This window comes from Eutrema salsugineum, unplaced genomic scaffold (genome assembly GCF_000478725.1).
Source record: "Eutrema salsugineum unplaced genomic scaffold, Eutsalg1_0 scaffold_5, whole genome shotgun sequence".
Lineage (NCBI taxonomy): Eukaryota > Viridiplantae > Streptophyta > Magnoliopsida > Brassicales > Brassicaceae > Eutrema > Eutrema salsugineum.
In genome coordinates, this window is record NW_006256612.1 from 4,699,290 (window position 1) to 4,713,342 (window position 14,053).

At 33.9% G+C, this 14,053-nt stretch overlaps 3 protein-coding genes across 3 annotated transcripts; 2 read left to right on the top strand and 1 right to left on the bottom strand.

The window, feature by feature from the left end:
* Nucleotides 1-148: 148 nt before the first annotated feature.
* Nucleotides 149-967, bottom strand: LOC112083983. Its single transcript, XM_024152212.1, has one exon. The coding sequence runs from the start codon at nt 965-967 to the stop codon at nt 149-151; it is 819 nt and encodes a 272-aa protein (XP_024007980.1).
* Nucleotides 968-3,288: 2,321 nt separating this feature from the next.
* On the top strand, nt 3,289-5,286 carry LOC18992095 (glucan endo-1,3-beta-glucosidase 11). The gene is made up of 4 exons (XM_006415453.2): nt 3,289-3,373; nt 3,471-3,813; nt 4,048-4,792; nt 5,200-5,286. The coding sequence occupies exons 1-4, from the start codon at nt 3,301-3,303 to the stop codon at nt 5,284-5,286; spliced, it is 1,248 nt and encodes a 415-aa protein (XP_006415516.1). The 5' UTR covers nt 3,289-3,300.
* A 3,711-nt stretch (nt 5,287-8,997) lies between these two features.
* On the top strand, nt 8,998-10,891 carry LOC18992096 (calcyclin-binding protein). Its single transcript, XM_024152791.1, has 5 exons — nt 8,998-9,229; nt 9,655-9,807; nt 9,956-10,195; nt 10,295-10,354; nt 10,467-10,891. Exons 1-5 carry the CDS (start codon nt 9,119-9,121, stop codon nt 10,566-10,568), a joined length of 666 nt encoding a protein of 221 aa, XP_024008559.1. The 5' UTR covers nt 8,998-9,118; the 3' UTR covers nt 10,569-10,891.
* The last annotated feature ends 3,162 nt before the right edge of the window (nt 10,892-14,053 follow it).

Sequence of the window (14,053 nt, forward strand, 5' to 3'; positions counted from 1 at the left end):
CTCCTGAAGTCTAACACAGAAGTCTACACCTGAATGTCAAACACTATTAATTATACATATAGAAGTCTACACATGAAGTCTACTTCTGAAATCTACATTGGAAACTCATTACTACATAGAAGTCTACTACACTAATACAGTACCTGTTTTAGCATGTTGGCTTTGAAGATCCTTTGTAAGCCAGCAAAAGAGGTTCTTCAGTAACATTTGGCAATGGTTCGCCAAATTCAGCAGCAAAATCCGGTAGAGCATAGTACACCCACACTTGAAGAGCTTGCACAAATCCTTCTATATGAATGTTTTTGCTGAGATCTTTCTCCTTAACAGAATTAATCAAATGCTGAAAAGCAATTCTTCCCCATGGAAACTCCTTAAAACCTTCGAGATCCATCACTAGTCTGGCATGGTTGACATTTGTGGATGAGCCGGGTCTCGTTGCCACTATGAAACCAGCGTAGATCCCAAGATAACCCAACCGCAGCCTATCATCACGAGACCATGATGAGCAGTTGGAACAGGCTTCGATAATTTCGGTAGTGCTTGGGCCCGACTCGGCATCGACCCCCATTAGCTCCCAAATTGCACGCATGTCATCTTCAAGCGCAAGATCAGTTAAAGCCAAGTCATCCACGTACCCGCAGTTGAGTCCGGTGATCTCCTCAAACTCATGCAATGAAAACCGAATTGGAGTGGTACCAATGAGGCTCCATATCTCGTACCTCTGCTTGCAAACTATCTGAAAGGTCAGCATGTGGTGCACCAGCCTAGAAGCCCAACCAAAATTCAACTCGTGGAACTTTAAAAAGACACCCAACGGTGACTCGTAAATCTCTTCCCATTCATCCTCCTTTAGAGCTGACTTTAGTGCAGGGACCAGCCTATAATCATCAGCGTAATAGCCGATGCTTTTATCCGAGACTGGCTCAAACCCTTTGGTGTAAAGTCTTCTGGGGAATTCAGAGGCCATTATCTAACAAAGATTCCTGCATCAACGGTAACAAAGCTCTAATGAGAAAAACTAGTAACGGTTTGAAACTATACCCGAATGAAGTCTACATTTTCAAAATGAAGTCTACTTTATCAAAATGAAGTCTACTTTCCCAAAATGAAGTCTACTTTCCCAAAATGAAGTCTACTTTCCCAAAATGAAGTCTACTTTCCCAATATGTGAAGTCTACTTTCAGTAAAAGAAGTCTACTTTCACAAAAAGAAGTCTACTTTCACTAAATGAAGTCTACTTTCACAAAATGAAATCTACTTTCACATTCTAAGTACAGTCCGAGTCGCGAAGTCTACTGAAGCCAACCGAAGCAATCTTAACATTAAAAAAACAGTATATGAAGCAATCAAAACATCATAAATACTACGTATGAAGTCTACAGAACCCAACCGAAGCAATCAATACATGATAAATACTGTATATGAAGTCAATCTACAAAGTTTAGAGTGTTACCGCCTTTATTAGATGCAGCTGGCGCCGAGAAAATACAACCAGATCTGGTAAAAAAACCTAATTCAAACCCGACGGAACAAAAATTACAGGAAGATAGAAGAAATTTAAGAATTGCTAAGTATATAACTTCGGAACAACATCTACTAACCGTTTTGAGGCAGGAAATTACTTTAACCTCCAACTGCGAAAGCAAATCTGCAAAAAAAAAACCCTAATTTCAGATCTGGAAAATGGGGGTTTAGAAAACGGAACGGTGATGAATACGGAGGAGTAGGGAAGCATGGGGGTGTGGTTGGAGAAAGAAAACTTGCCTGAACGAGTTTATCGGCGGCAGTTCTGAATGTCGACGGCGCCGGAGCAGAGAAACGGAAATCGCCTTCGAGTTTTTTTTTTTTACACGAACTTTTCGACGGTTTTTTTTAACGGGATCTGTAATTCGTATATATAGTCTGGTAATTCCGTACGGTTTGGGTAAGTTTTTTCCGGTTAAAGTTGCTAATTTTCTGGAGTCTAGGTTAATTTACCCGGTTAAGGGCAGTTTCTCTTGGTTAAAGGAAGTTATTCCCGGTTTAATCTCGGTTAAATGTCCGTTAGGTTAATTTTTACGGTTTAGTAGACTTCAATATCGAAGTCTACAACTTTTAAAACCTAAATAATAAATTTACTTCTACTTAATTTAAAAACATACATTTCCATTTACCAATGTGAAAAAATAATTTTTTTGCATTTGGGTTACGATTACGGAATTTATGATGGTAAATTTCATACCAAAATAATTTTTTATAAATTTTTAAATTAAATTTACAGATTTAATTACTTAGTAGACTTCAGTTTTACTTTAGTAGACTTCGTCAGGGAGAAAACGGTAATTAAAACATCCGTTTTTTGTTTACTCATACAGGATTAAATGGTCTTTTCACTACCCTTATAGGTTATATCTGCTAAATGTTTTTTCAAGAGTCTATTTTTGTATTCAAAATCAAGTTTTGGGTTATTTTTAGCAAAAACCCCTTAAACTTATATAAAAATCTGGTGAGTGAAGTACTAGAAAACTGCACTCATCCTAAAATGATTAATCGGGTGGTAAAAATCCTGATCACATATCCCTAGTTATATAAAAAAAATAGAATATTTCGAAAGAATTTTTTTTCACAAGATACAAGAAAATTAAATATATACTGAAGATAAGAGCACTATCCCTCTTATCATTATGATGGTGTGATTTCTACTCTTTTATTTCCATTACTTTCGTTCACCCAACTGCCAAATTTGGGATCCTCCAATTTTTATTGCCAAAGCCGAAGACATGTTGTTAAGATTAAAAACCCATTATAGTGGGCAATTCGATTTGCCCACCTTTGCCTTTGTCTGAAGAAAAAGGTCTTCTTTAGGCCACTTTTCAATTTTATTTTTATTTTTGGACTGACATAGTTGGCAATGTGTTGGAAAGAGACAATCTAAGATGTCATTTTTTTTTTGCTTGGGTCCAAATATTTTTTAAGAAACCCATGTTGCCTCACAAAGAATGTTTTTGACAAACACCATCTATTTTTCCAATAGACTTCCACAGAACAAACCTATTGCCAAACCTACCCCATTCTAAAATAACTTATAAAACTTAAAAATAATGTATTGAATAGTATAAAATGAATCACTTTTTTTAGAAGACCTTATGTCTCACAAATTATAAATTAAGCAGGCAAAGTAAAGTATTCTTATCTCTAAATAATTATTCTTCCCCTACTTGGTCCCATCTCAATTGTTCTCCTCTATAACTATCCCCACATTTGATTGCATTGATTCTCTTACAAACACTCTCTCAGTCTATAGCTCTCTCTCTCTCCTCCATGTCTAAAATGTTTAGCAGAATTGCCATGAACAGATCTATTGTTCTTCTTCTATTTTCCTTAACATTCTTAGGTATCTTTTTCTTTACTAGTTGATTATTTCTGTCTAACCAAGAAACCCCATTATCTCAATTTGTCATTATTAATTTTTATTCCATTTTTTTTCACAGAACATGGAATGTTGTTTCAAAGGGTCTCCTCTCTTGGCATAAACTACGGTCAAGTCGGCGACAATCTTCCTCCACCGGACAAAGTTCTACAACTCTTGAGCTCACTCCATATCAACAAGACAAGAATCTACGACACAAACCCTCAAGTCTTAACCTCATTCGCCAATTCCAACATCGAGCTCTTCGTCACCGTCGAAAACGAAATGCTTCCCAGCTTAGTCGACCCTCAACAAGCACTCCAATGGGTCACTACTCGTATCAAACCCTACTTTCCCGCCACCAAGATAGGCGGTATTGCTGTCGGCAACGAACTATATACCGACGACGACTCAAGCCTCATAGGGTCTGTTACATACATCACCACATTCATCAAAAAATATCATCCTTTACAAATCTTGGCGCATAAAAAATACACTATATTAACCGAATCATGGTAGTCCAGTGGTTATCGTCCTATTAAGATTGATAATAACTTGGACATACCCTTCACCTTAACCACTATAAAATGTGATTTGTTTTAAGATCCTCCGATTAAAATAGAAAACGTTTTCACCTTATTACTGCTATTTTTTTGTAGATATCTTGTGCCTGCAATGATGAGTATTCATGGTGCTTTGGTTCAAACCGGTTTAGACAAGTACATTCAAGTATCGACTCCGAATTCGCTATCAGTCCTTCAAGAATCTTACCCTCCCTCCGCCGGATGTTTCAGGCCGCAAGTCGCCAGCGTAATGACGCAGCTTCTAAGTTTCTTGCGTTCCACGAAATCCCCGTTTTGGATCAACGCTTACCCTTACTTCGCTTACAAGGATTCCCCAGCAAAGATCCCATTAGACTACGTCCTGTTCAACCCTAACCCTGGAATGGTTGACCCCTACACCAAGTACCACTACGACAACATGCTCTACGCTCAAGTAGACGCCGTGATCTTTGCAATGGCGAGGCTTGGCTTTAAAGATATTGAGGTTGGGGTCTCGGAGACCGGTTGGCCATCTAAAGGTGACGGAGATGAGGTTGGAGCCACCGTGGCCAACGCGGCAGTTTATAACAAGAATCTTCTAAGGAGACAACTTCAAGGTGAAGGAACGCCATTGAGACCAAACATGAGGCTTGATGTTTATCTTTTTGCTCTCTTTAATGAAGACCTTAAACCTGGACCAACCTCTGAGAGAAACTATGGATTGTATCAGCCTGATGAGACTATGGCTTACAATGTAGGTTTATTATCCTCATCATCACCATCATCAACATCATCAACATCATCACAATCAACTACTTCTTCAACTAATTCTGTTATTTCACTCACTTCCTCTGCCTCCACGGTATGTATCGACACTTGACTTTACTTACTCTGTTTCTACTATTACTCTGTTTCTAGTTATATATTTATTTTATTTGGTCTTCAAATATCATAGAAAAAGCTTAGATTGAGAAACATTTATTGAAAAAAAATAGTGACGTGTTGTTGTAAAGAAGATAATTGTGACGTTTTTTTTCTAATTGTGACGTTTAATACTTGAAAAGTTCGAATTTTTTAACAAACATCTTTTTAATTAAAAACGATAAAGTTATCGATTTTTTGGAGCGATATGATTAATACTTAATAGTGATGTGATGTGAATCATGTGATATTTATGATTATCCTCACCATTTGGTTTTGTCCTAACACTAATTAATTGAAAATCTGTGGTCTTAATTATTACTTATTTATGTTATTTTATATAAACAGGCTATAAAGAAAGGAAAGGAAAGGTTTATATGTTGGACATGCGTTTATTTGCTGGCCATTCATATGATAATTAGAAGACCGTACTAGAAGCAAAAAACACAAAATCGAGAGAGCTTCTACGTGTAAATAGAGAGAGTCCACTAATGAGGTTCATTTTTCAACGAGAAGGATTAAATTATTTTCAGTGTGCTCAGATGATTCTTTGAAGGAAAAAATTGTTCCGAGTAATTAATTAATTAACCTCAGGCGGGCATGCAGTACTGCTAAGCGTATCCAATGTATAAAAAGAAACTGACCATTCGTATTATAAAACAGTATTGTTTTTATTTAATATACGTGTTAATTAGTTTTTATTGTCTACATAAAATTTTTTTATGGGTCTGTTAATAGACGTATAGAAATTGTATCATGACAATAAATTTTAGTGCTTTCTAGAAGATAACAATTTGTGGCAATAAAGAAAAAGAAGATACAAGTTACTCATAAATCACTTAATCTTGGGGAAAATATATTAAAACACATTATACAAGATGATAAAAACTAAAAAAACGCAGATATGTAATTTGTAGAGTTTGCAAGTGGCTAGTAACCGTAATGCTAACACAATTACGATCATGTGAACAATCGGGTTTATTTTTGTTCACAAAAAAAAACAATCGGGTCATTGTCTAAAAACAAAGGATAAAGGTTCATTTGAGGCCTCCAAATAAAACCACATGGCTTGCAAATTTAATGTATAAAATGGTTAGTTTCATATTATATAGTTTTTTGAGAAACTTTATATTGTATATTACAATATGAGTTTTATTTTTCAATTTAGTTTGGGTATTTGAGTTTTGCCAAAATGTCCGACTAATTCTGGATGTGAGCAAATTTCTAGCAAGTTCGCAACAGATAAAACATTTTGACCAAATTCAAAAGACTACACGCCTAGATTTTGTATATTAAATCAAATCAGCTGGGGCTGTAGCGACTTGATATAAATCTTATTATTAGTACTTTAGAAAATTAGAGCAAATAAGTTAAACCCACATATTATTGCTGTTATGTGATCCAATAAATCTAGTTGATGGAAAAAAGGTAAAGAAGTAGATCTAAAACTTATTAGTAAACTTTACAAATTTATATTACCATTTTTTTTGTCCACACTTCAAATATTACCTTAAAATATAATTATATATATATAATGATATCATTTAGTTTTCATATCTCTCTCTCTCTATATATATACAGTATTGATTGTTTTTTCTTTTCTTTTCGGCCTATTGGTTGATTATACATTTATACTGAAGGTGAAGGCTCTTTCATCTTTATTTTTTATCTTTTATCTTTTATCTTTTGGACGTGGAATCCATCAACCTTAGACTATGCGATACCTTCCTTTTTCATCTCACCGTCAACATACGATACTTTTTCTGTTCTTACACACACATGCATGCATTATGTATATACATTTACATTTATATGAATTAGGTACTTGTTGACAGACATGACACTACTCATATTACACATAAGCTACGTAACATTAATATGTGTAAAGTGTACATGTATTTGGAATATTCATCCATTCACCAATTAATTGACCTATATTTTTATTGCACGGTAAAAGAGGAATGCTTCGTTTTTCAAATGGGAGAAAAGGAAGAAGTTGGAAAAATAAGCTAAAACTTATTTTATTAGGAAGCATATAAATAGATATGGACGGTCCCAACTTTATTCCATGACCATGTTTTAAGTCGTCAGCATTTTGACAAGGCCGTCCCTTTTCAAAGGAGCTTTCTCTCTTTTTATAATTTTTTATTCTTCTTTTCTCCCGACTCATTTTTTTTTTTTTGCCAACAAATTTTATTAAAATATGCATTTCTTTATTGATTTTCCTATACCTTTCTGTGTTCGTGTATTCCATCACGGTTTAACTTCATTCACCACATTGAGTTTTCATTTGGGAATTCCCAATAACAAATTATTTAAAGAGTTCCATTAAAGTTAACGATTAAATATTATTTCAATAGAATACCATTTAGCAAATAAAGAAAACAAATATATATTATACATGTTATATAAAGCTCAGAACTGCTTTTGAATTATTATATTGGTTTTTTCCGCTAATTATGGAAGATTCTATCTGATAATATAATCATGAGTATTCGAGTATGGCATTATTTCTTTACTTAGGCCATCGTTTAACATATTGATTTTACAAATATTTCAATTAATTTGATGTAATGTAACCACAAAATCATATATTGGTACTCTTAAACAACGCCAGCATTCGGATATGCAAATCATACTACTGTATTTTTTCTTTTGTTTTAAAAGTTAATAGTGACCTTTACTCACTCTATTATCGTGATGTGATCATTTTTTTTGTCAAAGGATGTGATCATTGATAACCCATTTGCTGAGTATATCTGAATTTTATATCGAAACAATGAGTTGCTACTTGTTACATAGGTTTTAATGGTTTATATTAGAATTATTCGACTGCACCATATAACTCAAATTACCTATTTTATCCAAATGAAATTTTAAGTTATGCATGTTTAAAACGTTAAATAATTATGTCAAGAATCATTACGCGATTGGATACATCATGTGAATATGAGAGAGGTCACTTTAGTTTGTTTTAAAAGCATACGTGAATCATTAAAATCCACTAGTTAGAAACACAAGATCATATGTTACAAGATAACTTGTTTTCAATTACTCAATTTTTTTATCCCATTTTTAATTCATACAGATCTTGTGACTACTAAGTATATAAATCACACGATTCACACCAGTGCATTTTTATAATGGTATATATTTCTTTTTTGAAACAAAAATCGAGAGAGAAAATCGAGAATTTTCGTAAATGCGCACACATAATTGAATGAATTATTCGAAAGAGAGACAAGTTAAGCTCATAATAGTTATACAAAGATGTCAATCAAACTCCATGTTGATGTTGGCACATGGATACCGTTGGCTCATATATTATACCAATTCTCGTATCCTTTATCCCAACTTTATATAATGGAAGAATCAAATCGTTAGTTTTTTATTTCACGAATATATATATATATATATATATATATATATATGTGTAACACTGAACCTCCTACTTGAAAACAAAGCTAAATCTAATAATCGAAATATAATTGAAACATGTGCTGATTTTCTAGTCCGGCAAGTTTCTTTTTATCTCCATCTTTGTCGGGTTCAATTATTTTACCGATCCAAAAAAAAAATGGTGACAATTTTTTTTTCTCTTTTTTAGGGCTCGAGGGATAAGATGAAAACTGTTGATTGTCTAATTTTATTTTTTTTTATTAGATTTATTGTAAAGGTTAAAAGATAAATAAAAAAATGAAGTTTATATTAAACCATGATACTATATCTATGTTTTATTTTCTTCCATTACTACCAGAAATCTAAATATAAAAAGAATATATATATATATATATTTTTTTTTTGGTAAAATATATATATATATATATATTATTACACAACTATTTCAGATTTTAAAAATGTTACTAAAAATTTAGGACGAGTAAATAATTAAGGAACCTTTACTAATTATAAGAAACTAACGTATAATTAATAAAAAAAATCCAAATTGTGACACTATTTATGCTATTAATTTTTTTGTAGTCTAGTGTAAATAATTTTAAATATACTGTAGAAAAATGAATTAGTTATGCTATAGAAAGCAATATAGTTGAATGGGCTTAGCAATAGAACCCAATAAGCTTAGAATGTCAAAGTTATTGGAATTAGAAAAAAAAAAAAAAAATCGAAGCCTTCTAGTACATTCCAGTTTCCACAAGACTCTCTCATTCCCTTCTCTTCGTCTCTGTATATATACAAAATTCGCAACCTTCTCTGTTCAGTTTCTACGTTTTGTCTACTTGAAAAGGACTGCTCTAAGATTACATCCATGGCGGAAGAAGCTGTGCTTGATTTGGAAGAACTCAGGCAACTCCAGAACATCGCCAAGAGGCCTCGTGTTCTCAATCTCATCAATTCCGAGATTTGCAATTTGGAGAAGGTACCAAATCCTCTTTTACCCATTTCTTTCGCCGTAATCGATGGTTAGGTTATGTAATTGAGAAATAGTATCTTCCCTAATCTCTCGATAGACCTGAATTGGAACAGAACTTGGATTTGATTAGTTTTCCGTTTCACTCTATGTATGTGTGTGTGTCTAAGTTTCTGGAACTCGTATTTAGGTTGGATTTTAAGAAAGAAAAAAAGAATCAAAGTGAAACAGGTTTTTGTGTTCTGTTGGTGAAGTTCTATTAAATCTGTGTCATGAGTTGGTTGTGTTCATGATACTTTGATTTCTGATTAAGAAAAGGATATGGTTCACACTTCACAGTGAAATATCGGTGAAGCAATCATTAATATATCTCTTGGATCGAGGTATAAAACCTCTGCTTTGATTTCTGATAGTTTAAATTTTCTTCTCTGTAGCTGAGACAGTCTGCAAGCGGTTCAAGTGCCAAGCCAGAGGTCGAAGTGGCAGCTCCTGCGTCGGTTTCTTCTTCGGTTAAACCGGTTTCTCCGGCAGTGAACTATGTAACTCTCGGAACATTCAGCTGGGATCAAGACAATGAAAAAGTCAAGGTAAACCAATCAGAAATTTTCTTAAATCAAAACTCAGTTTAGTCACAAAGTGAGGCTTTTTGGAATTGGGATGTGGTCGCAAATGGCGCTTTTCTTTGGTTATGTAATGAGGTTTTCTTCTTGATATTGTTTTTTTTTTTAATTACAGATGTACATATCTTTGGAAGGTGTTGATCAGGACAAGGTTCAAGCTGAGTTCAAGCCAATGTCTTTGGACATCAAAATCCATGATGTCCAAGGGAAGAATTATCGATGTGCCATTCCCAAGTTGCACAAAGAGATTGTCCCCGAGAAGTGTAAAGTGCTTGTAAAGCCTAAGAGAATAGTTATCACAATGTTCAAGTCTTCAAGAGGAAACTGGGTTGACATACACCACAAAGAAGATAAGGTAAAAAAGCCTTAAAAACTCAAGCACACCATATAAATGGCCGAGCTTTCTTGTTTGGTGAAACTGAAGCTGATGCTAAAATGTTCTTTGTTTGTTCAGATTAAACCTAGTTTTGAGAAAGAGAAAGACCCAATGGCTGGAATTATGGACTTGATGAAGGTGAGCAACTCTCCTCTAAGTTTATGTGAGGCTGAGGAACATTTTTGTGAATATTCTCTCATCGGCTGCTTATGGTTTCTTTATTTTGGTGTGAAAAAAAAAAAAACTGCAGAACATGTATGAGGGCGGAGATGAAGAAATGAAGAAGACAATAGCAAAAGCTTGGACAGATGCTAGGTCAGGCAAAACAGCTGATCCATTAAAAGGACTGTGAAGCATCTGTGACCAGTGAGCTCACTGGTCATGTTTTTTTTGGGCGGACCACTTGTGGTTTTATCTTCTAGTGATCGTATCTGTAAAAGAAGTTGGCAAAACTGAAACACCAGTTTTAGACTTTAGTCGTATGTTTGCTTCGCTGTTTTGCGTAGTAGTTATTCCTTTGGGTACTTGACAGTTGTTTGATACTCCCTAGAAGCTTTCTTCTTTTAGATTCGACCTACTTGTCTTTTGAAGGATACAAGCTTATCGTCTTTTTATGTGGAAAATCATATTTCTGTTTTTCTTTGAAATATAAATCATGTGATATCAGGTATCGCAGTTGAAGAAGAAATTATGTTAAAATTTATTAAACTTGAAGCAAGGGGAGAGATGTTCAAAGTAGATGATCGAGGGAGTAAGAGAATGCAATCCAAAACTTTCGTTCAAAAGAAAAAACAAGAGAGAATTCAATCGTGATTAGTATCTGTAAATTCGAAATTTAGTTCAATTTGATTTGATTTAACTTAAATTTAATTATGGTTTATATGTACATTTATACAGATATGGTAATGAAGACTGCATGCGATATGTAAAAACCACATGCTCCTATTGGCGCTCTATGCAACTGATTATAATCTTTCTGGGTATCCATCAGATAGTCGTGTTATCTGTGTCCTTTATTTTTGTGCTTGTTACCCGAACCAATTCATATCCATTGAAAGTCCTACTCCATATTAAAAACAATAAATAATACAAATTATTTTTTCGTTAATTAGAATAAAAAAAAAACATCATAAAACCAAAAAAATATAGAAAATTTTGAAATTAGTATTAAATCATGTCTTATACCATTTTCAACGAATAAATCTCATAATTTCATATCAATAATTTCTCAATCTTTTAGATTAGAAACATTTGTGAGAAGGTAAGGATCAAACAAAAAAAAACATTTATGAGAAGTTCCTTCTCTAGCTTCTCATTGACAAACTCATCATGCTCTTAGTTGTCAAGCTCATATACATAAACCACATCCTCATGATCTACATACATCATCTACATCATTTTTTGAATCCACATGTATCTCCTTATTCACGTTTCTTTGAATATCTACTATTTTAAACGTTACAGGATTTCAGATTTTTTCATAATATACATAAAAATAGAATTGGCTTGTGGTCTCATCAACTCTTGTTGTGTCTAGTTTTGAGAAAGAGAAAGACCCAATGGCTTATGGACTTCATGAAGGTGAGGATCCATCCTAATTTCGTGAGGCTGAAAAACATGTTTTATATTCTCTCATCGGTTGCTTTTGGTTAGAGAGAAAAATAAACTGCAAAATATGTATGAGGAAGCAGATGAAGAAATGAAGAAGACAACAGCCAAAGCTTGGACAGATGCAAGGTCAGGCAAAATATGCTAGTATTTGGGTAAACTGATATTTCAATCAATAATAGTCTTTGTAAAGAGCATTAAAATCTTAATATCCACCCATTTTTCCCATTAAGTAAATACCAAATATATTGATTTGACCAATAATTCAACTACCCACTTGTTTCCGTTAGTTTTTTTTTTCAACAACCCAACTGTTATATCACATTTGGCCCGTTAAGGGATTGGTCCGAAAATCGTCCTCAGCTGGCTCGGTATGAATGATTTGGGAGAAGATAATGTCTCTTGCTCGAGCTCCTTTTGCAAGACTATCTGTTTGGACATTAGAACTTCTGGGGATATGGGAGAGATTGAAATCCAAGAAGCTTTCACGAAGGCTACTGAGGGCTTCCAACTCTGATAGGAAGGATGGCCAATCTGATGGAGATTCAAACATGCTTATCAGGTCTGAGCAATCAGTCTGAAAATTTATGAATAAAATATGTCTATCATTCGCGCAAGACATAGCCAATAAAAAGTTCTCCACTTCGGCATGAAGGGCCGAGGGGCTTCTACGATAGGCCTGAATGCCAAAAGTCTCATCGCCCCTCCCCTCCTTCAGACTCCACCCGAGCCCACTGACCAGGTCATTGCTTATCCAGGATGCATCAACCTGGCAAATCGGGGGTCTCTGGGCATTAGGTAGAGAATTCCGGATCAAGAGGTTGAGCGAAGTCTCGTCTGTTCCTTCCTCTTCTTCTTTCGGTTTGTTCGCAGTCTTTCAGCTTTCTGCTTCTAACCTGGGCGTGGATCAAAGTATCTACCGGAGAAATTTCTTTCCCGTTGAAGATCTTATCGTTCCTTGCTTTCCATATATACCACATGATCCAAGGATAAACATCTTTTTGAGGATCTGTCATGCCTAACGCTTTTGTTTTCCAAAAGAAAAAGCTCATATTTTGATAAATAGAAGTACTCGGGAAGAGACCCGGAAGGGCACTTGTTCCCGTTAATTAAGATACCAAATATATTGATTTGACCAGTATCCATTTTTATAATCACCTTACAAATGTAGAATGTAGAATGTAGAATAGAAATAAAATTATTTTCGTTGTGTACAAAGGAGACCGAAAAAAAACTTATATAAACAAATTTGCGATTGTTCAAAAAAAAAGGAAAAAAACTGAAAAAGAAAAACAAAATAAAAAACGTAACAATCATTTCCATTGTTATCCTCCTAATTTCTTCATGTAAGACTTCCAAAATGAGACGACATTTGGTTTAGACTTTTGATGTACTGGCTTTTAAGTCGTTATATATATTCTTATAAACTAAAATGGGACAACATTTGGTTTAGTTCTATTTGATTTGATTTAATTTGAATTTAATCATGATTTACATGTACATCCATACAAGTATGATAATGAAGAGCGAAGGTGTACGACCATGTAACAAAACTGAGGATTGTAATCCTTTTATGTGCAGAGTTTCACATAGAGAGTGTAAAAACCATAGGTGTATATGTGTCCATGATTCTCCTATTGGCGGAGGTGAATGTTATAGACACATTGATTGTGATCTTTCTGAATGTCCTCCAGAAAGTCGTGTTATCTGTGACCATGATCATACATGTACTTGTCTGTCGGTCCAATCTATATCCATCGCAAGCCCTATTCCATATTAAAAGAAAAATTATATGTCTTTTTTGAATTTTTTTTTTAAATTGTATGTCCCTTTTTGAATAAATAATAATATCATTTGTTTTTCGTCCATGAGAATATAATAATACTACCTAATAGTTTCATACTTACATGAAAATATATTTTCGTATATTTACAATTAATGGGTGAAAATTTGAAAAAAAAAGTAACAATCATTTTTTTCTTCTACTAATTTCTATCTTAAACTTATAAAGATACAGTAAAACCTCTATAAATTAATAATGTTGAGACCATGATATCTTATTAATTTATTGTGATATTAATTTATCTATAAATTAATAATTTGCTTCCCGCATATAATTTTGTAAGAAATTAAGAGTGCAGACAGACAATTTCAATGTAACAAAGATGAGGACTGCGATCCGCGAGGTTGCAGAGAATATTCACATGCAGTATGTAAAAACCACAAGTG

Coding starts and splice junctions, on each gene's coding strand:
- LOC112083983 (XM_024152212.1), bottom strand. CDS start 967: ATGGCCTCTGAATTCCCCAGAAGACTTTACACCAAAGGGTTTGAGCCA.
- LOC18992095 (XM_006415453.2), top strand. CDS start 3,301: ATGTCTAAAATGTTTAGCAGAATTGCCATGAACAGATCTATTGTTCTT. Junction 3,374..3,470: donor ATTTTCCTTAACATTCTTAG/GTATCTTTTTCT, acceptor TTTTTTTCACAG/AACATGGAATGTTGTTTCAA. Junction 4,793..5,199: donor TCACTTCCTCTGCCTCCACG/GTATGTATCGAC, acceptor TTATATAAACAG/GCTATAAAGAAAGGAAAGGA.
- LOC18992096 (XM_024152791.1), top strand. CDS start 9,119: ATGGCGGAAGAAGCTGTGCTTGATTTGGAAGAACTCAGGCAACTCCAG. Junction 9,808..9,955: donor AAGACAATGAAAAAGTCAAG/GTAAACCAATCA, acceptor TTTTAATTACAG/ATGTACATATCTTTGGAAGG. Junction 10,355..10,466: donor GAATTATGGACTTGATGAAG/GTGAGCAACTCT, acceptor AAAAAACTGCAG/AACATGTATGAGGGCGGAGA.